Source organism: Chanodichthys erythropterus, chromosome 24, assembly GCF_024489055.1.
Source record: "Chanodichthys erythropterus isolate Z2021 chromosome 24, ASM2448905v1, whole genome shotgun sequence".
Classification (NCBI taxonomy): domain Eukaryota; kingdom Metazoa; phylum Chordata; class Actinopteri; order Cypriniformes; family Xenocyprididae; genus Chanodichthys; species Chanodichthys erythropterus.
In genome coordinates, this window is record NC_090244.1 from 12,770,979 (window position 1) to 12,795,046 (window position 24,068).

The 24,068-nt window shown below is 36.8% G+C and overlaps 2 protein-coding genes across 5 annotated transcripts in view; both read left to right on the forward strand.

The window, feature by feature from the left end:
* tead1a (TEA domain family member 1a) overlaps positions 1-993 on the forward strand; it is a 53,651-nt gene extending 52,658 nt beyond the window's left edge. For all 4 annotated transcript variants that reach the window (XM_067379473.1, XM_067379472.1, XM_067379476.1 and 1 more), the window contains one exon: positions 1-993. This exon is cut by the window's left edge and continues 1,036 nt beyond it. The gene's annotated coding sequence lies outside the window, so the exon portion shown is untranslated.
* A 3,709-nt stretch (positions 994-4,702) lies between these two features.
* rassf10a (Ras association domain family member 10a) lies at positions 4,703-9,830 on the forward strand. Its single transcript, XM_067379205.1, has one exon. It carries the CDS (start codon positions 4,864-4,866, stop codon positions 6,175-6,177), a length of 1,314 nt encoding a protein of 437 aa, XP_067235306.1. The 5' UTR covers positions 4,703-4,863; the 3' UTR covers positions 6,178-9,830.
* Positions 9,831-24,068: the final 14,238 nt, after the last annotated feature.

Genomic DNA, 24,068 nt, shown 5'->3' on the forward strand with positions numbered 1-24,068 from the left:
ACTCGGCGGCATCCTGGGCATCATGCAATCTCTTTAAATGGGGAAACATCTAATTCTCCAAAACTGTTCGCCAACCTTACGATTAAATTTCATATTTGAAATCTCCAATGAAATCTAACAACAACCGGCTCATAAATTTAGTTTCTAAACGCTCGAATCATGACAAAAAAACTATTTTTCAGGCTGGATCAAGCTAATGCGCATGCGCAGACCTAAATGCGCGTCTCTTCGGAGGCTCGCGTCTGACTGTTTCTATAGAAACCAGTGATCCTAACGGCCGCTGAAGTGACGCGATGACTTTACCAGTCGGCGATTGGCTCTTATTTAGAAGGTGGGACTTATTCCGCCATATTGCGCGTTACACTTTCTCCATTCAAAACAATACGAGTGACACTTCTTGTCTTTGGTAAGGGGACCCGCGGTGTATGCATTGCAGATAGAAATGGCTCATTCTAAGGTAATAAAACATAAACATAAGTGAATTACATTATATAACGTCTTTATACACCACTGAAAACATAGTTATGTATATTATATTGCATTTCTGTCAATAGATCCTCCTAAAATGTACACATTGCACCTTTAAAGCTGAAGTATGTAACGTTTTCTGTTATACTTTATCCTATAACAGCTTAATATGTAGAGAATGAAAGAAAAGCCATTTCATGGGTTCATTTTTGCGAAAACTTCAAACACTCGCGCTATGAAAATCCCCCTTTTTATTTTGAGTAACTGACTTGACCAATGGCGTGCGTTGGGGGCGGGGCTATCGATGTTTATTTTTTAAATTGCGTTAGAAGGCGCTGTTGGGGCAAAAAAATACATAAGATTTAAAGGGTTAGTTCACCAAAAAATGAAAATGTCATTTATTACTCACCCTAATATCGTTCCACACCCGTAAGACCTTCGTTAAGCTTCAGAACACAAATTAAGATATTTTTGATAAAATCCGATGGTTCCATGAGGCCTGCATAGGGAGCAATAGACACTTCCTCTCTCAAGATCCACAAACGTACTAAAAACATATTTAAATCAGTTCATGTGAGTACAGTGCTTCAATATTAATATTATAAAGCGGCGAGAATACTTTTGGAGCGCCAAAAAAAACTAAATGACTTATATAATGATGGCCGATTTCAAAACACTGCTTCAGGAAGCATCGAATCTGCTGCTCGGAGCGCCAAAGTCACGTGATTTCAGCCGTTGGCAGTTTGACACGCGATCTGAATCATGATTCGACACACTGATTCATTTATGCTCCGATGCTTCATGAAGCAGTGTTTTGAAATCAGCCATCACTATATAAGTTATTTTGTTTTTTTGGTGCACCAAAAATATTCGTCGCTTTATAATATTATTATTGAACCACTGTATTCACATGAACTGATTTAAATATGTTTTTAGTACATTAATGGATCTTGAGAGAGGAAATGTCATTGCTGGCTATGCAGGCCTCACTGAGCCATCTTAATTTGTGTTCCGAAGATTAACAAAGGTCTTACGGGTGTGGAACGACATGAGGGTGAGTAATAAATGACATTATTTTCATTTTTGGGTGAACTAACCCTTTAAGATATCATGTTATTTCATCCCATATCAGAATAGGCTACACAATAAAGGGAATTTACATAGCAAAATCACCAAAGCATACTGTGCCTTAGTGTTTATCATCACAGACTTTGTCTAATTGTGAGTAAAAGTATGAAACCTCACTTGATGTTTGTATTTTGTTCCACAGAAAATGTTCTGCCACATATTTTGTCAAGCCAGTCTAAGCAAAGTAGGTCACATATTTCTCTCTTGTACACCAAATAAACACATTCTATCACTTCTGTTCATGTCAAGTGAACGCTACAGGTGTTGAAAGTGCCTTTTGTTTGTTTTTCCAGCTCAGAAAATTGTTGAAAAAAGGGTCAAATTTGGATTCTATCACCATAATGCCTTTGACATTTTAAAACTGGGGAAAAAAACGATTCATTAACTGATGGAAATGTATTTTTAACTTCAATGTGAATCAAATGATACATCAGAAATTCCTTTTCCACCCTGTAAAGAAAGCAGTTGATTCTGTACATACGGAAAGAGATTTCATGTACACGAAGACATCAAGTGATGTGATGTTCTTACAACGACAACCAGACTGATGAGTGACAGTCCAGTGCTCAAAGAGACGCCATTTTGACTCCTAAATCTGAATCAAGTTGTTGATCTCAGTATATTTCCCACACAAGATTGTGGGTTTTATTTAGTTTTTTGTCAACAATGTTTTTTTTTACATGTTTTGCAGAGTATCTGTTAGTAAAACGAGCATTAAAACGGAACACTAATGTATTTGATGGCAGTTCTTGTCTGGAGAGCACTGAAACGCTGAGTTTGGGTAGCTTTTTAATAGGTGGATTCTTGTCAAATAATTGTTTTCAATCGTGTATATTTTCCTTGAGAGGATGACACGAATAAAAAATGAAAATAAACTTTTTGTGTTTGTAGCCTACTGCAAACTGTTTTACTTGGCTTCTCCATTTTCTCTGCACTAAATAATCAGCATTATTGATTGTTTACATACATGTTTTTGATAATTATATCAATTACAAGTGGCTCTGTCTTTACACATATACAAGTGTGTAAGGTTTATTACAACCACTAGGTGGCAGTATAATGCCAATAATGATGCTACACCTATTTTCCTCAGCTGAAATTGAACTGGCTACAAATTAAATCAACATTAATTATAAAGTATTAAAGTACAACAAAGTATTTTCTTTGAAATAAATTGTTTATATACTGCAAAAAAAATTATTTTTATATTTTTATATATATATATATATATATATATATATATATATATTATATATATATATTATATATATATATATATATGTAATTAAAAAAAATAATTAAAATTAAATACATAAATCTTTATAATAAAAGTAATAATTATATTATGTATTTAATTTTAATTATTATTTTTAACTATTTATATAAAATTGCAATGACTATATACACTATATATTTTTATATAGGTATAGAGAGTATTAAATAGAATATTAGAATTCTCAATTGAACATAAGTAATGGAGCTCTACAGATGTCGACAGGTCTATATTAGCACAGCAGAACTCTCGATATAATCCTGACGGCTTATTCCAGCAGGAAAGTTGTCTTTTGCCCTCTCTCATCTGTTTGGCCTAAATCCGCACTGACCGATGGGAAATTTGGACTTCCGTTTACGCACAGCTGGATAATACCAGCGTAACGATTTACGTTATTGTCGTTGACCTTTTTCAGTTTAAGAATGATAAATCTCCCTTTACAGGCTTAATCTTACATAGGCCTACAGTAGCTATAGTATAAATCTCATATTTTATCAAATGTACATTACATCATGTGTAGACGTACTAGCAATTTAAAGAACTAGTAACACCAATAATATTAACAAAGATTATACGTTATACAATGCTTCATACATAATTTGTTGATCTGTGTTCTTTGGACAAGGGTATTTTTCTTAAATGTCAGGTAAGATATCAAATATTTTTCAGGGTACATTGTCATGTAAGCCTATTTTAAATGTTACAAATGTATCTAATTTATTAAGGTCCGCCGAACCCCTTGGTATTTTAAAGGGTTAGTTCACCCAAAAAATGAAAATAATGTCATTAGTTACTCACCCTCATGCTGTTTCACACCCGTAAGACCTTCGTTAATCTTCGGAACACAAATTAAGATATTTTTTATTAAATCCGATGGCTCCGTGAGGCCTGCATAGCCAGCAATGTTACTCTCAAGATCCATAAAGGTACTGAAAACATATTAAAATCAGTTCATGTGAGTACAGTGGTTCAATATTAATATTATAAAGCGACAAGAATATTTTTGGTGCGCCAAAAAACAAAATAACGACTTATTTAGTGATGGCCGATTTCAAAACAATGCTTCATGAAGCATCGGAGCACAAATGAATCAGTGTGTCGAATCATGATTCAGATCGCGTGTCAAACAAACTGCCAACTGCTGAAATCACGTGACTTTGGCGCTCCGAACAGCAGATTCGACACAAAAGATTCATAACGCTCCGAGAGGGTGAACGGCATGAGGGTGAGTAATAAATGACATTATTTTCATTTTTGGGTGAAATAACCCTTTAAGGTAATATTTGAATAATTTAACAAGACGTTCAGTGTTCAACATCGGTTCTTTGATGTTGGTTAATGACGTGCAGATAAACTAATAAAACACGTCAACTTTTTAAGTATTTTTATAGCCTATTATTTTTTTTAAACATTATTTATTTTGATTTCACGTTTTGGGCCTAATTATTAGCTTTTCGTTAACCACAGTTTGGGAAACCACGAATTACAATATTGTTAATCAAAACAAAGGTTTCGAGTTAGTAAAACATTTTAAAAATTGATTTGTGACAATTGTTTTGTGTTTACATTTTGCTGAAAAGCCTACAACTGTTGGATTTTTGTAAATTATAGTTTAAAGTTGCAAAATTTACATTTTGTTAAGCATCATTCACTAGTTTTACAGAATTATTCTGGCAACCACGGCTTCAAGTTTTATTTCCTGTCATGTTCCGTTGTGACAACATGCCCCGCTATTCTCAGCGTGTGTTTATGATCATCTCAGTGCATTATCATCAACAACGAGTGAAGTTGGAGTAGCCTATAAAGTCATGTGATGTCGAGACTGTGAGTGTGGGAGGTGCATGAGCCCTCAGAAACACGCTGCTGTAGTTCAGGCACAAACACAACTCTCAGCTCACAGTGACGGGCGCGCGGGACGAGTCATATCTCTAGTTGAGAAAAGTTTTGACCCCGTCTATGAATGTGAAAGTGCAAGGACCTCGATGTGAATTATAATGGAACAAGAGGAGAGCAAAATCTCGGTGTGGGTATGCCGGGAGGAGAAGCTGGTGTCCGGACTGTCCAGACGCACCACCTGCGCGGACGTGGTGAAAGTGCTGCTGGAGGACCAGAACTTACAGCAGAAGGGCTCGATGCTCAGCGGTACTCCACAGTCGTACTGTATCGTGGAGAAATGGAGGGGTTTCGAGCGGATTCTGCCGAATAAAACCAAAATCCTTCGGCTGTGGGGCGCTTGGGGCGACGAGCAGGAAAACGTGCGCTTCGTCCTGGTCAGAAGCGATGCGTCGCTGCCCAACAACGGACCGAGGAGCGCCGAGGCTCGGGTCGTGCTCAGCAAAGAGAGCCCCAGCACTGCCAGAACCACCATGCCATTTTCACAGGAAAAACAGCGGAGGATTGTGCGGAAGGCGTTCAGAAAGTTGGATAAAATTAATAGGAAGAAAGAGGAGGCTTCCAAAGACAAATCTGCGGAGAAAATGGAAACGCTCGTTCATCTCATCATTTCGCAGGATCATACTATTCGACAGCAGGTACAGCGAATAAAAGAGTTGGACAGTGAAATCGAGAGGTATGAATCTAAAGTTCACTTTGACAGAATGAAAGTACACGGCGTGAACTATGTGCAAGACACGTATATGCTCGACCAGGGCTTGGATACCGATTCCAGCGCGCATCCGGACGCGTCCTTTGCGCAGTTTGAGGAATACGCGTCACGCTGCGACCAAGTCATTCAACTTCAGGAGGAACTAACCGAGAGGGAGGCTCTGATGGAGATACTTACTGGTGAAATACAAGAAGAACTCAACCAAAGGTGGATGAGACGGCGGCAGGAGGAGCTCTCCAACAAAGACGCGGAGAGCACTGGAGAAGAAACGGCTCTCAAGGTGACTTCGGTCTCTGAGGAGCCAGTCCCGGACCTCCTAACAGACAGTGAACTCCAATTAGAGGAGGAGAGGATCAAAACACAACTGGATACGAGTTTATACATCGGGCTGCGCTTGAACACCGATCTGGAGACGGTGAAGAGCGACTTAGATATGAGTCAGGAGCTTTTGGACGCGAAGGAACAGGAGCTGAGGGAATTACTTGAAAAGGTTCACAGATTAGACGAGCTGGAAGGAAAAGAGACTGAAGACAGCAAAGATGAGGCTGAAACTGAACAATTGCCTTCCGTAGACAATGTTTGGGTCGAGCAGGCGAGGGGACTGTCAAAAACATGCGCCAATGATGATGATTCGGACACCGGACTGAGTTCAATGCACAGCCAAGACTCGGATAACACACCTGTTTGTGAGTCACTTGTGTGACAGGGACGAAAATTGAAATCGTAACGCGAACTCAGGGAAAATTTCGCCTCTTATAGATTTCAGTAATATTCTCTCTTTATAAGAGAGGAATGCATGTAAATTATACCAGTGTAGTGTTATGATCGCCTCACTCTCTAATTGCCTCACTTATACACATGGAGAATAGCTTATAAGGTGCAGCTAGAACTAATTAACCAATGCATAGACTGAGAGATGTCCACTGTGTGCTGACTAATGTTATAATACCAACACTATGTATCTGTGTTATGTAGGCTTATGTTTAAATGCTAGAATTAAGAGTTTTGTGGTTTAGTTCATGCAGCTTTGCTCTTCCTAAATGTTGAATATAAGCAGTTACATGAATTTAAAATTGAGGTGTTTCCCTACTTGGGGAAAATATTGATGACTCATCCTGCACTGTGATTTTTGTCCAATCAGATGCTCTCTAGAATGAGAATGACTAGCAAATAAAACAGTTTTTTGGCTGTGATGATACTGAAATCTGTTGACTATTTAAAAATAAAAGGGATGAACCTTTTGATATGCCCCGCCCACAGGAAGTGTCAACGCAGGAAAGAAATCTGAGCTGTAGCAAAGTCCCTTTCACGGAAAGTCTGGCCAGGCAGCTATTTCAGACAGTCCTATCTATTTGAATGGGGGAATCCTGAAATCTCAAAAACTTCTTGCCAAGCTCACAGTTAAATAACATATTTCAAATCAGCAACAAAAATCTGTCATGAACTATCCCATAAATGTTGTTTCTTATGCTCAAATATCGTTAAAATGCTTATTTTTGCATGTGCAGTGCTAAGCGTGAGTCTCAGGTTTCTATGGGAACCGGAGCTTCTAACACTGCAGTGACGCAATGACTTTATCAATCAGCGATTGGCTCTTTTTTTTAGAAGGCGGGGCGTATTCCGCCATATTGCGAGTTGTAGTTTCTCCCATTCATGACTAATAGGAGTGAACAGTCTTTCTATACCTACAGTCTTTGGCTGTAGTTCTGTCACATCCATGAACCATGATTTGCTAGTCAGTTTGCAGGTGGTGTTACGGGGCGGGGCATTCTCCTTTTAGAGTACATCTGATTGGACAAAAATCTGTGTAGTGCAGCATGAGTCATTTTTACCAGAAGAGTAACATTGCAAATATGTAATGTTTACATTTGTGTGAATTTTTCCAACGTTTAGCATATAGAACTTCAAAATTAAGGCCGTTTACACTTGTGCAGTTTCGTTTCGCTACGGTTACGGCTGTTGTTGACACTACGCTGGCGTTTTCGAACCTCAAAAATGCTGCAGATCCCGTTTTAGTTTGAAAACGCCAGGGTTGCGTTTCAGTATAAACGGACCAAAACGATGCCGTTGCTGCCCACGTTCGCTCTGCGTATCCTTGACGACTGTGTAAACAATAACATGAGACTGAACTGCAATCTTTATTGGCTTTGTTGTCATTTTTAGCAGCCACTGTACAGCTAAACTGCATTTTTTAATACTGCAGCTATCTACATGCACAAGAGGCAACTGTTAACACTTGTACGTGCATGCCCAGTGTGCATGAACGGTCATGTGACATGCGTTTTCGGCCGTGTAGATCGTTTCTGAAGCGCTGTGGAAACGCCAGTGTAGACGAGCCGTTTTAAAACAAAAACACACTAGTGTAAACGGGGCCTCAAGCACATCGACTAAAAACCACAAAACTCATTTTTATTTTATGGAGTCTTTAACTGAATTATTTATTGTACAACATTTAGGCTGATAAAATAGCTGCAATAAGCAAATATGTGGTAACCACTTCCACCTTCACCAGGTGACTAATTACAATGATTCACAAACAGATTTTACACAAGGAATCAGTTTGCATAACCAGAAAACATTCTGAGCTGTGGGAACTAAAGTTGTGGGAATCAAAAGGGTGCGTGCGACGCGCTGCTGTTTATTCATACCTTTGAGGAGCTGATGCGCGTGAACCCCTGTTTGCTTAAAGTGAAGAGATAGACTAAAGCAATTTCAGTGAGACTGCTCTAATTAAACTAAACACACAGTCCTCTAAACATACTGGAATTTGCAGTTAAGTTATTTCTGCTTAATCTTTTTCTTTATACGCATTCATTTTTTTGTCACAAGGGACCTTTCAGCATCAAATGTATTTTATGGTTGACTAATTTCTCACAGTGAAGATGATTTCTCCATTGCAACTAATAGCTAAATTATCAAGTGGAATGCGCAAATATGTTGTTGTAGCATTTGCTTTCAAAGTCATTTATGAATTAGAATTAATGTCAAAATCAAACTTTCTTGCTGCTGTAGTACAAATGCATTGTGAAGCATAAAGTCAGATATAGCCTGCACTAAAAACATGCCACAAACTGTACATCCTGCTCCGGCATGACCTCAGCACAGTAACCAACACAAAGTTTCTTAAGTTTGGGCAGGGCATCCATCCAACCCTCAATGCAGCAATGTCATCGAGTTCAGGGATTCTGTGGTGTATAAGAGGATTTAAGAGTTAAGCCTTAAATGTGATGTTTAAAAACAGAGGAAGAAAAGGGAAAGAACCGCCCTCCCACTTCATTCTTAATTACGTACAGTTTTGAAACTGAGATGAATTATGGCATTTTGAAAAGCGCTAGTATGTCAGTACCCTCCACATTTGCAGATTGTGTAAAAGAGTGTCCATATCTTCAAGTTTTTATTATATAAACAACATCAAATTGAAGTTAAAGAGACTGAAATACTAAAATAGAGCCGTTTATTTGTCAAAAAATAATTAGGCATTTAAATTCCCATCCAATGAATTCATATAAAAGGGGAAAATTCTGGGTCTGGTGTGTTCTGTGATTAAAGTCGAAGAGGAGGAGGAGGGGACAGATGATAAAGCGCCATTAATCTGGATTGGATTTAACCATTTTGAGTAAACAACAGCTCCGATGGGTTTGGAAGAGATTCAAGAACAGCTGGACGAGCAGAGATGCAATAGCGTGCCAATGTGGGCCGAAAAATGACATTCAACAAAACCTTCAGGATTATTCTCGGGATTGCAAGAACTGCTGTATTGTAATATGTATTGTAAAAACGTAGATCTAATGTTTGCCATTATTTATTGTCCTCTTTATCGGTCTAAAATAAAAGCAGGGGTTTTGTGACGATCAACCAGTGTTTTTATGTGAACTTCTGAGCCAACACAGGCTCATTACACAAGCATAATTGAAGATCAAAGACATGTCGTTCAAAAAGTCCTTTAAGCACTTTAAATTACATCTTACAATGAGATAGTAATACAAGAAAGTTCATTTTGAAGGGGCACATTCAATAACCGCTGTCATTCATTACAGGAAGTGATGCGTAAATGATTGACACGTGAAAAAAATACCTCAAAGGCAAAAAAGTGTTTCAGTTTTGTACTTGGCATCAAAGTTGGAATGAGCTGTAATTGTTGTCTTAGATTTAGCTTAGATTACAACTGTGAAACGGACAAATTTTAACCGCTTAGGCTAGATTAAGCACCTATTGTTAGCAGTGTGTAGCATTTGACAGGTTATGCAGCTTTTATCACAAGGAAATATAAGTTTTTTTCTTGTTAAGCAACTGTATGTTTCCAAATCAAACATCAACAAAACACTTCTTTATTTTTTCTTTATCAAATTTCCTTTAGACACCCATCTCTGTGAAATAAAGATGTGGTAAACATAACTTGACTTTACATTGACGTTTTGTTCTACAGCGTAAATTGCACACACCCATAGTGAAAAAACACGCCATGTTCATTTTTGAAAAACTTACATTTTTAATGAGTAACTAGATAAGACAACCTGATCTCACTGCAATTCATATGTATTTTACGAGGTGGCTAATTCGAGTGAGGTCGTACGAATTCGTAAGTTTTTTGCTAAATCGTAGTTATTATAATGAGTTGCCAAATTCGTATGAATTCTTACGAATGACCTACCCCTAACCCCGCCGCTAAACTTACCAATCACTGGGGTTTAGACAAATCGTTTGAGTGAGGTCGTACGAATTAGCCACCTCATAATATGCGTACTAATTGGTCGCGAGAAAGCATTGGATAAAACAGCTTGGGGTGTGAGTATGTGCAGTGTAGAACAAAACATAGTAAAGTTCAAAATAGTACTCAAATAGTGTTGGGGAAAGTTATTTTTAAAAGTAATCCATTACAATATTGCGTTACTCCCTAAAAAGTAACTAATTGTGTTACTTAGTTACTTTTTATGTAAAGTAATGCATTACATACATTACTGGGCTTGCTTGTTTGTTTTTTAATAACAACAAAAAATTCTATTTTTGGCAAATGTAAAGGCCCTTTCACACCAAAATTAAAATAAGCTTTAGGCCGATCACAAATTTTTCTAAAGTCATTTTTGCTTATTATTATGGCTTAATTGGATTATCAAAAAGGTCAGCAGCAAAGACATTGGCAAATAAAGTGAGATTAAACGATTAGTTCACTTTCAAATTAAAATTTCCTGATAATTTACTCACCCCCATGTCATCCAAGATGTTCATGTCTTTCTTTCTTCAGTCGAAAAGAAATTAAGGTTTTTGATGAAAACATTTCATAGTGAACTTCAATGGAGCCCAAACGATTGAAGGTCAAAATTAGATTCAGTGCAGCTTCAAAGATTTCTACACGATCGCATGTGAGGAATAAGAGTCTTATCTAGAGAAACCATCACTCATTTTCTAAAAATAAAAATGATATACGTTTTAACCATAAAGGCTCATCTTGAACTAGCTCTCTTCTTCTTGTCTATTAGAATTCCGGCAGTGTAGACGCTGATAAGTGTATTACTGCCCTCCACAGGTCAAAGTTTGAACTAAATTGTCGTATAAAATATGCTAGTGCAAGTGTATAACAATTAGTTCAAACTTTGACCTGTGGAGGGCAGTAATACACTTAACAGCGTCTACACTGCTGGAATTCTAATAGAGAAGAAGATAGCTAGTTCAAGATGAGCATTTATGGGTAAAACGTGTATCATTTTTTAGCAGTCAATAAATGGGAAAACAAAGTTACTTGAAAAACTAACTCCGATATTTTGATGTAAATTTACAATGCGTTACTTTACTAGTTACTTGAAAAAAGTAATCTGATTACATAATTGTTACTTGTAATGCATTACCCCCAACACTGCTCATTAATTGAAAAACCTCATAGGAAATGTTGAAGGAACACCAGCAGGAATTAGACTTCCAGGTTCTGCCGTCATACATGCAGCACTCTATTATTACTCTTTCTCCTGCATCCAACACTCTGATTATGAGAACTGATTGTTTGCTTACCATCTAATCTACCCAGACCTTAATATGTGGTCTTGTTAGGAGATGATGAATGATATTCACCTCATCTGTGGCTGATCATGATATTTTGGCTCATATCAACTGTTAACTCAGCACTCTTTAGTGAAATCATTCTGCAAAAACGATTAAACACTGGTGAAAGGTGCTTTCCTGCACTTCCTGTACTTCCTGCACCTGCTAAGGTGAATTCCTGCTTTTCTTGGATTTTCAATCTGTAGTGAGGCAGCACTAACAGGTTTCAGTGTGTTCGTTAATAATGTCATCTAATATTCAGCAGCTGAGAATAAAGCAGTCACAGAGCATATTTCGGCACACAGGTGCACAGACACACCTGCCTGGGATAGTCTCAGCAAATTATTGGTGAATTTACAAACCTGTTTATACGGAATAGGAATGATAGTGACATATCTTGACAGTGCATGTTAGGGAAATGAACAGAGCGGCTCATTTATGCGGAAACATTATATAATATCTGACAATAATTCAAACCGACCAGCTATATTATTAAAAAAAGAAAGATGGACGTTTCTTAGTCAGAATGAACACTTGGATGGCTCTGCATGAGTGTTTCAGAATATGCTGAGTGAAAAGCTCTGTAATTGCTATGACACACATGCACACGTGGACTGACAGATTGAGCGCTGAAATCTCCGAGACTCATTATTATGACCTCATGTGACTTGCACAAGAAGATTACAAATAAAAGTTTCCTAAGGCAATGCCTTAAGAGAAGATTAAGATCATCCAGTAGCGATGTTTACTTAAATTCCAAACACAACACACACAGACAGGATGGTGAAAATATTAAAGCTGCCAGAGAATCTGTCCCGCCTGGCTATCACTCACAGAGATTAGTTCATTTCCACCCATTCTGCCATGTGACATGGGTTTTTAACATCACTTCACATTGTATCAGGACTAACAGTATTTCCACTCATATTAAGCTTGGAACACTGTTGGAAACAAAATATTATAATAAGAAAATAGTATAGTAAAGATGCAACAGACACAAATACAAAAGACGAGAAACAACTGACTGTGATCACATGGGTAGAATCAAGAGGCTGTTCAAAATAACGTGTGAATTTCTCAACATTTGACCACAGTGATTTACAGTAAAGGAATGTGAGTTTGTAATAAGGATTACTCATTTACAAAAAGGTAAACACATCTGGCCCGTTGCCTTGACCCCAGTGACAGCCAAAGACAAACCCATTCAATGAGGAAACTTGTTCTAGCTGAAACACAATGTTCCTCAGAATATGTTTTTGAGTTCAACTGCTATGCATTTTAATCATTCTTCTATGTTAAGATGCATTATTAGACAGACGTCTTTGACGGTGCAATGTTTCAATATGAGTCTCGAAACCTTGCGATGGGCAACATCAAAGATGGCCATCTAATGGCACAGGTTAAAATTTTAAAAAGCTCTTTTTGATTCCCTGCATTTTTTCCCCTATTAATCAGCGCCGCCTCTCATGTTCCATGTTGCAGTGCAACAAAAAGACAAACTTTACAGTTTAAGGGCCAGTTTTTGCATTTAAAAATGCGAGATGCAGGGCAGTGGAATGAATAAAACACAAGGTCTAGACATATTTTAAAAGTTTTTTAGAACGCTGTATCATGTGCAAGATGCCGCAAAAGACAAAAACGCGAACTCAATGGTTAAATACGTCCATCTAGCGCATGTTTACATAGAAAGTAACAAGCAGAGAAGTGGGATACAAAAATATGAGATGCAAGTATGTAAACATGCGTTACTAAATGGATGTCTTTAATGTTTAACAAGATTTTGAGACTCTTTAAATGTCAAGCAACAAAATGTCAAGCATCAAAGGCATCCATTTAATAATAAATGTATTATAATGACACTGAAGAACAATTAAACTGCAAACTTTACCATTCCGATGTGTTGCAACATGGAACGCTAGAGCAAACTAGAATAACACAAGACGTGTCACTCGTATTGTTTTGAATGGGAGAAAGTGTAACGCGCAATATGGCGGAATAAGTCCCGCCTTCTAAATAAGAGCAATCGCCGACTGGTGAAGTCATCGCGTCACTGCATTGGCCGTTAGAAGCTCCGGTTCAAACAGAAACAGTCAGACGCGCGCCTCCGAACGTCTGGGGTTGTCGTAATATTTGGAATGCCACATCAGGCGCAAGACGCTTCAAAAGACGCGAGACATATATAAACACATATTTACATTGAAAAAACAATGTAGGGCGGAGGAATGAAAAACGCATTCAGTGTGAATGGCCCCTTAATCCTCTTACAACTTGACACGGTGTCTTAATAGTGTGGCACTCGTGTTAAACTAAGCAGCACAACAGTCAAGCATCCGTCTAGCTAGCGCATGTTTCCTTTAAAAAGCAACTTAGTGAAATGCAAAAACCGCCACAAGTGACTGATTTGAAACGATCTCCAGGCAGCAAATCCAATGCCACACAAATAAGGGTAGAATAAGCATAACACAATTGTATTGATAAAAATGTATTGCTAAAAAATTTAAACAAAAATTATCATCAATACATTTGGTATGTAATAAATTATACATATATTTCTGCCATGACAACTCTCAGAGTGCTTAGCATGGTATTTGATATGACAATGGTCTTGGCAGAATAGATCTTGTAGCAGATCTATACAGGTGGAGCTGGGGAAGGTGGAGAGTTTCTGAAGTGTGCAGCAACTGCTACAGCAAATGCTGACCAATTATTTGAAGAATGGGCAGTGAGCTCATTGGCTACTGATACAGCAGGAACCAATCAGCTGCTCCCTATAGAGAATAATGTGATTGCAAGCAGATTGAGTTAAGGACCTATCAGCCTGTGCCATCTAGAGTTTCGTGACAGAACTTTGCATTATCATCTATTTTTTATTTTTTAATCGCCTCATCTGCTGTATTGGAATTTTTAAAACCAATCTGAAGATGAGTTGATAAATTTATTTTAGGTAAAGGTTAAAGGATCAATCGACAGTATACTAGCCTTTATAGCGATGTCAGCACACCTGATAAGCTGAGATTATAACAAGCCCTGAACACTTCCTCTGTTTTCCCAGAGCACTTGTGCCTGACGCCGAGCTCCGTCTGCGCTATAGGAACAGTCTCAAATTGAAAACACACAGGGTGGAGGAAAACTCAGGAGGCATTTAACTGGTTTTCAGCAGAACAAGTCGGGACACCTGCTCTGGAAAAATGAAAACAAATTTACTTCCACTTTACCTGTCACCGATTGTAATCTCAAATCAGAGCAGCTAATTTTAACCTGTTTGCAACTTGGCGGACAACAATGATGCAAGCATACTTAATAGTACTGTATTAAAAAACAGAGCTAAAGGCAAGAGACTGAGATTCTGAGGACAGTTTCACACAGCATGCTTCCAACACTCATGTTTTTGTATACTTCATGCCAAATATGAATAAATGGTTTGAAGGATTAGCTAATTGCTAGGCGGGACATCCTTCATCTGACCCTGAGGTGAAGCAAATCGGTGCATGGTGACAGATGATGTGTTTATTGTGTTCAGGTAATCACATGCATTACATCTAATTGTGGTTTTAATCACACCTGAACAAAGAATTTGGATATAGCTATTGAAATTTTTTTTTTTTTTTTTTTTTTTTTTTTACAGATTTGTATGCTAAATCCAATCATAAATGAATTAACTCATGTAATTTGTCTGGTGAAACAAAACCGATCTTTTTTTCTCAAACTGAAGATGTGCTTTGCAAGACTGAGTCAAAATGAACATGTTCAAATGTGCCGGATGCTCATTTTAACGCTCATGCATCCCATAATATGAATCTCAGGAAGCAGATGGCTTTTCGCCCTTTCCTGCAAAATGTTTCCCAAATGCATTGACGAAAAAGAGGAAGAGAAACAAAGTGGGAGTGTGTGTGCAGGTTATTTTGAAAGAGAAAACCAGAATTTCTCATTCAGTCTCTTGTTACACCTGGTTGTTGTTGGTTTTCTTTCCAAAGAACCTGCTCACTCATGAGGTTATTTAGAAGGGAAAACTGTCAAAAGTTATTAAACCTAACAGATTTTTTTCTTTGTTGTAATGCCTTGACCTTTTTTGTTTACCATGTCTGCAGTTTTGAACAGTCGCCTTTTATGCATAGATTATATTGTTTTACTCTTGTCCCAAAACCCACTTTGTAACTTAAAATATGATTATCCATCATGAATGCATTACCTGCATTACTTATATATGAATTATAAATGAAATGTAAAATATAAAAAAATATACATTTAAATCATAAAAAAAAAATGCCACAACAATTTTGCTTTTCTTAGAGTTTTTATCTTGTTTCTAAAATCCAAAAAGTCTAAAAATTCTCAAACCAAGTAATATTTTCTAGACAAGTAAAAATTATTGTCTTGTTTTCAGAAAAGAATGTGTCAAAATGAAGTTAGTTGTTCCTTAAAACAAGCTAAATAATCTGCCAACGGGGTAAGCAAAATAATCTAATTTCAAACCGAAAAGAAGATTATTTTGTTTGCTTTAAGGAAAAACTCACTTAATTTTGACTTATTTTTCTGAAAACAAGACAATTTTTACTTGTCTAGAAAATGCTTCTTGATTTAAGATTTTTTTTAATATTTGGACTGGAAACAAGACAAAAAACAAGCATTTTTGCAGTGTAAAATATGATTAAGCATTATATATACATGCATTATTACATTTAAAACTATAAATCACATAAACAGATTAAAATAAATGATTTCCATATATATTGTGTGAAAATTATTTAAATAAAGAATTGTAAATTATATGTGAATTATACATTTTAATTATATAAATCTATGTCCAATCAAGCTGTAATTTTGTTGAAATTATACAAAAAATATTATTTAATTATGTGTATTCAGGAAACATAAAATGCTAGTTGTGAATTTAGCCTCAGCAAAACAAAGGAGTCGGCTTTATTCCAAAAAAAAAAAAAAAAAATGTATTTCCAAAATCATCATTTCCATCACAGCATGGTATTAAAGGTGCCCTAGAATTAAATATTGAATTCACCTTGGCATAGCTGAATAACAAGAGTTCAGTACATGGAAATGACATACACTGAGTTTCAAACTCCATTGTTTCCTCCTTCTTATATAAATCTCATTTGTTTAAAAGACCTCCGAAGAACAGGTGAATCTCAACATAACACCGACTGTTACGTAACAGTTGGGCTCATTAATATGTACGCCCCCAATATTTGCATATGCCAGCTCATGTTCAAGGCATTAGACAAGCCAGTATTAACGTCTGGATCTGTGCACAACTGAATCAGACTAGGTAAGCAAGCAAAAACAATAGCGAAAAATGGCAGATGGAGCAATAATAACTGTCATGATCCATGATATCATGATATTTTTAGTGATATTTGTAAATTGTCTTTCTAAATGTTTCGTTAGCATGTTGCTAAATGTACTGTTAAATGTGGTTAAAGTTACCATCGTTTATTACTGTATTCACGGAGACAGTCTGTATAATTCATAAACACAAGAGCATACTATCAAACTCATTCAGAATCAATGTAAACATCCAAATAAATACAATACTTGCGTGATTAGACATGCTGCATGACGAACACTTTGTAAAGATCCATTTTGAGGGTTATATTAGCTGTGTGAACTTTGTTTATGCTGTTCAAGGCAAGCACGAGCTCCGGGGGAGGGGAACACAAGAATTAAAGGGGCCGCAACCTATATATCGGTGCATAGTTAATGATGCCCCAAAATAGGCAGTTAAAAAAATGAATAAAAAAAAAATCTATGGGGTATTTTGAGCTGAAACTTCACAGACACATTCAGGGGACACTTAAGGCTTATATTACATCTTTTAAAAAAGACGTTCTAGGGCACCTTTAAATCTGAAAATATGATTAAGCATCATAAATACATGAATTATAACATTTAAAACTGTAAACAGAGTGAAATTAATAATTTGAATATGTATTATGTGAAAATGATTTTATTAAATGTTTATAAATTCCATATTTTAATTATATTAAATATGTCATTTCCAATTACGCTTAAATTTTGTTGAAATTTTTCAAAAATATTATTTTGTGTTTTGAGGAAACATAAAAATGCTAGTTCTGAATTTAGCCTAATAGCAAGACAAAGGAGTCAGCTATTTTATTCAAAAAATAATAAAAGTGTCATTTCCAAAATCATAATTTCCATCACAGAATGGTATTAAAGGGTTAGTTCACCCAAAAATGTAAATTCTGTCATTAATTACTCACCCTCATGTCATTCCAAACCCGTAAGAAAGGTAGTAAAGACATTGTTGCATTAAAATTATCTTAATTTGTGTTCTGAAGATGAATGAAGGTCTTACGGGTGTGGAACAACATGAGGGTGAGTAATTAATGACAGAATTTTCATTTTTGGGTGAACTAACCCTTTAAACACAATACTTCATTAGAGATGTGCTGGAAATGACAGAAGTGGAAACAGAGGAAAGTAAGACTCACTTAAACACTGCTGTCAAAACCTTCATAGAGACGCCATAGACACCTTCAGGGGCGGAAGCTCACGCGCCTCAAGGAAGCGATCAATAATTAAGCCCTCTTAGCTTTTAAACAAGGTCTGGGCAGATGTTAACGTATTCCTAACATATGCTGTCAGAGCCACTTCTGAGAACAGTAAGGAGACAAATTACATCCGGAATGAAGCCCCCAGACCAAGACATCCCTTCAGGGCAGATCACCTCTCATCTGTCCCGACCCAAACAACTACATGAAAACTGACCTTCGACCAAATAAAAGCCCCTATAAACACAACATAGCACGTTGGCCTGAAGGTATCTGCTGAATTTATGCACTCCCGTTAGGCCTTCAGGCAAAACATTGACAAAAAGCTAAATGATCTGGAAACCTCGGGAAACTGGATCATATTGGAATGAGTCAGAGTTAAATTCATCGTAAATGTTTGATTCTTTTCTTGTGGCTTTCATTTTCATTTAACCAAAACAAGGTGACTGCAAGATGCAAATACATCCTAGGATCAAAGCGGATTTTCCTCTTCCCACGCTTTGTCATCACAAACAATATCTTTAATGGGTTTCTCGTGATGAAATATAAATGGTGCGTCACATTAATGAGCGCATTAGAGGGGAGGAAGTTCAAACGGACCTCTGTGTGCATTCAGGTTTCAGAGGAGCAGCAAACCTTACGGCTTTGATCCTGAACTAGAGACTTTCAGCCATTACAAGGTCATGAAGGTTCATTCAAAGCATTCCTCGACTTAATAGGTCACTACGCTAATAGATTATGTGGAGATGGGTGGGAGCGGGTTGACACAGGTATGCAGCATCTCGCAGGGGTTGTGACACTCAGAGCACAGAAAGCAAAGGCCCTTATGTTCATGCAATGTACTATGGAAGAATTACTTAGCAAATGCATTCAATGATTCTTAAAAGAAAATATATAGGTTTGGCGTTTCACAGGGCAACCAAAAAGTGCAACAGTCAGCTTGCAGACATAAAAATCCCATTATTTTACACCAATAGAGCTCATATGCTTCAAACTTCTTATATATCATATTTAAGGAATAATTGACGACGGGCCGTTGAATTATTATATTACTCAGGTGTGCATCATTTTCTAATAATTCAACAGACCGCAGTCAATTATTACATTTATACTACGGTTACCACACCTCAAAACATTGTTCAAATGTATTTCAAGACATTTGTCACTGTTTTTATGCTTAAAATATGCTGTGTAGGACTCATTTCTTACGCATATCATCCCACGCCTCCATTGCTAATTCCAAAATGTCACTTTAGAGCTAGTAACGGAGGCTTGAGGCTTGATAGAGTATGTGAATTACTTGAGTCTGTGCGTCTCTCAACAGTGTTCGGGAGCAGTGTCTCTACTAATAGAGAAATTGTAAATTTATCTACTTCAAGAACAGCGGCGTTATTACGTTGCTAGTGATAAATGTCATGTGGCTTAAGTTGCTCAACTCTTGACTCATTAAATCGCCAGAGCAGTGCTGACAACATGTTTCTGTGTGAGTGAGTGTGTGTCCAAAGTGTATATGTGTGTTTGAGTGGGAGAGAGAGCGGAAATCCTACTGACCCTAAACATTTGGATGGCAATATATGTTCATTTTTATATTAATATTTCTGAATAAATATAAAATAGATTTATTTTATACCTATGAAGAATGACAATATATGAAGTTTTATATTGTACCATCATTTTTTTTAATTAAACGTGCCCTTGAATTAAAAATTTAATTTATCTTGGCATAGTTGAATAACAAGAGTTCAGTACATGGAAATGACATACAGTGAGTCTCAAACTCCATTGTTTCCTCCTTCTTATATAAATCTCATTTGTTTAAAAGATCTCCGAAGAACAGGCGAATCTCAACATAACACTGACTGTTACGTATCAGTCGGATCATAAATATGTACGCCCCCAATATTTGCATATGCCAGCCCATGTTCAAGGCATTAGACAAGCCAGTATTGACGTCTAGATCTGTGCACAGCTGAATCATCAGACTAGGTAAGCAAGCAAGAACAATAGTGAAAAATGGCAGATGGAGCGATAATAACTGACGTGATCCATGATTACATGATATTTTTAGTGATATTTGTAAATTGTCTTTCTAAATGTTTCGTTAGCACGTTGCTAATGTACTGTTAAATGTGGTTAAAGTTACCATCGTTTCTTACTGTATTCACGGAGACAAGAGCCATCGCTATTTTTAAACACTTGCAGTCTGTATAATTCATAAACACAACTTCATTCTTTATAAATCTCTCCAACAGTGTAGCATTAGCCGTTAGCCACGGAGCACAGACTCAAACTCATTCAGTATCAAATGTAAACATCCAAATAAATACCATACTTACACAATTAGACATGCTGCATGACGAACACTTTGTAAAGAACAATTTTGAGGATTATATTAGCTGTGTGAACTTTGTTTATGCTGATAAAGGCAAGCGCGAGCTCCGTGGGCGGGGAGCGTGAACATTTAAAGGGGCCGCAGCCTGAATCGGCGCATAGTTAACGATGCCCCAAAATAGGCCGTTAAAAAGCTGAGCTGAAACTTCACAGACACATTCAGGGGACACCTTAGACTTATATTACATCTTTTAAAAAAACGTTCTACAGCACCATTAAACACTTAAAGCACTGCAAATGGCTCAATATGGAATTATAGTTCACTCCCTAATATTATTTTTTTTTGTTGCTTCAAATCAATGTTGTGACTCATCTCAGAGCTGGTTGTAGCCTTATAGCCTTTACTGAGAAATTTTCTGAAATCTGTATGATAAATAAAATATAAAACCACCTAGCAGCCAACACTAACCCTGAGCCTAAGAACCTAGCAATCTCTTAAAACACCCAAGAATACCCTAGCAACAACCTAGTAACCAGCCAGAACACCATAACAACCACAAAGCAGCCACTTAGAACCACCTAGCAACCCTCTAGAACACAATTAACCATAACAATACACTAACAAAACTAAAACACCTTAGCAACTGCAGAGCAATGCCCCGACAACCACCCACAACACCCCAATTATGAGCTTTACATGATTTACCAAAAACATTCTCTGAGGAAAATTTGATCTACTGCTCGTGTTTAGTTTTAATTTGCAGTAAACCATAACGGCACCATAAAAACCTTTTCAGTAATAGTCAGTGACTAATATTCAGTTTAAAGTTACTTTGAGTCATTAAAGATGCTTTGAATGGGTAAAGAACTGAAATACTGGCTCTTCTCCAAGCCTCCAACTTCATTTGAGGTGAAGTCAACCGGTGAAAGTGCGAGGTCTGTGTGACAAAATCTAACAAGACTAATGATAAGACTATCTCGGGATAATCAATCAGCTTTTCACACAACCAGTGTGTGAATAAAGCCCTTCCTAAGCTGCTTTTCATGATGATTTAGCAGTAAGACATGTTGAGAAAGGCAAACAATTACAAATTCACCTTGCCATTGATGTCAAAACGTGTGAATATAAAGCGCTTGAGGACTGAATCTATATGCTCACTTGTAAACAGAAAAAGGCCTTCGAGGGGTATGAGTGAGGCATTTCAGAGAAAAACAGAAACCGGCTCCTCCACTGTTACATGACATCAGTGCATGGCTCGTTCGCGTGTGGTGCTGTGTATTTGAAACCTACACCTCAGATAATTACAGAGCCGTGACACTCAGACACTTTATGACACACCCACGCAAAAGCACACACACTCTCACACTCTTCAAAAAAACAAGTTGTTGTCTCTCGTCACTGTACTCCTACTACCAACCTCTTACCGGAGGAGGTCGTGGATCTACAGCAGAGAGGCCTGTGGTACACACTGTTCATTTAGTCTCTAATGAGCAAGCTTTCACTGAAATATACGTAATATTAAATTGACAATAATCCTTGATTTGACTGGAATATTCAAATATTCAATACTCACACACATTCAAAACAATCATCTTTGATGCTCTGAAGTACGACCATTGCTGTTATGCAGTACCTTTTGAACTCTTGTAAAAACAAATATATATATATTCTTGTGTGATATTTTAAAGAATTTCTTTAAATGTATACACTTTTAAAAATGTATTGTGGTTAAGCTCAGACACAATTTATATAATTTATTGCTAACTGATTAAGCATATGGATTTTTTTAAACAATGGCAAGAAAATTAAAGGCACAGTATATAAGATTTTTGGATTAAAAACTTTGGTACCGATAGCCTTGTGGGCAGCGCACCAACATATAGTGCCGTTGTGTTTCGGGCAACCTGAGTTTGAGTCCCGTCTCATGGACCTTTCCCGATCCTGTTTCTCTTTTCCACTTCGGTTCCTGTCTGCTTAATGTCCTATCATAAAGGCAAAAACGGCAAAAATTAATCTTAAAAAAAAAAAATCCTAAAACCACTAGAACAATGTTGTATATTTTGTTGACTTGTGTACTTACATTATCCCAAATGTTTCCAACAATGTTTAAATCGAGAGAAATCAGCAATTTTAACCAGTGTAATGGCCCATGTCAATGACGTCATATCCACGTTACCCCCGATTTCCGGAAACCATGGAAACACCAAAGATGTTTTAACCCTTAAATGCATACCTCGGGTCTTTAGTGTCATTCACTACCCTCCTCCTCATTCATTTTTTAAAGTTCAACATTCTTGGTATTCCTCAATTAATTCATTATAAAGAATATAACAAGAAAAAAAATCATAAAATTATAAAAGAATGCCTATTTTTGTATTCATTTTTTGTAAAAATTGTATAGGGTCGCAAACGACCCGAGGTGTGTATGAGTGTACGTATATTTTTTCTGCACAACAATAATTGAATATTAGATGACGGAATAAGTGCAATTCACCTTTATTCCACAAGGTGGCAATGTCTGATACACAATGCTGAAGTGATGACTCATTCAGACAGAAAATGAAATAATAAGAAAAACATGAAATGGCTCAGCAATTTACTGCAGAGCAAGTACTGAATGCAATCATATATGACTGTAACTGTTACTGGATGGATCTGGTGAAGCTGTTAGCGATCGAAATATTGATTTTGAAGATGTTGAAAATTATATAGTTTTGAGAATACGTTTGAGATCGCGAATGGGCTCATATTCGTGACCTCAAACATAAAACTAGCCCATTTTTTGCAGAATTTACTGGGAAATGAGCTCTGACGAGAACAGTGATGATGGCATAAAACATCTGCTCAAACGGAGCCCTTTCAAGCTCCAAAAGGTAACAAAATACAATTAATTTTATTCTTCTGTAATTGTTACTCTAATATCAGAGGAGTTTTATATTATCGCAACAAGTAGAGATCCTTCCGTGTTGGATATAGATCCGGGTCGATAAAGACCCGAATATGTAAGAATGATTGGCAAAACAGTCATGCATTTAAGGGTTAACATATTATGTGATTTATTAGACAGGTGAGCAACTGTTTGGATACATACATCGACAGAAAACTAATCATTGTTATATAGTTTAACACGGTTAGTCATCATTTGGATCTTTTTTTTTCTTGATTTACTGTGAGTAAAATTTGTACCATATCTCAAAGACAACACTATTGTCAAGTGGCTAACATGGCATAATCAGTAAGAGCTTTATTTGTAGTAACAGTAACACAGCATTTTCTCGACCATACAATATATTTTAAAATTAACTGCATTTCATTGGAATGAAATAAAATGTGAATTTAATGTGAATTTAATGTGAATTTAAATGTGAATTTAAGTGATCAAACATAACTGTAACAAAGTTAAAGATCATTGAAGAAGGCTAACGTTAATGTAACATTAATCATAAAATATACATAAACAACAAAATGAAAGAAGCGGCAGTGGCCGACTGCAGCGTATAAACATAATAAAACCGCAACGTAAAATGTCCGAGGCTCTCGGCCTGGTCCTGCTTTATACCACAGTAACGTTAATAAAACTTTAACACATTTGTTCATCCATGAACATGATTTCTTTCATTGGCTGTGGAGGTGAAGATGACAACTCCCATGATTCCACACACATTCACGGTGTCATCAAGCTACACCTTTGTTATTGTT

What these genes read in the sequence shown, in the direction of transcription:
- rassf10a (XM_067379205.1), top strand. Translation starts at nt 4,864, where the DNA reads ATGGAACAAGAGGAGAGCAAAATCTCGGTGTGGGTATGCCGGGAGGAG.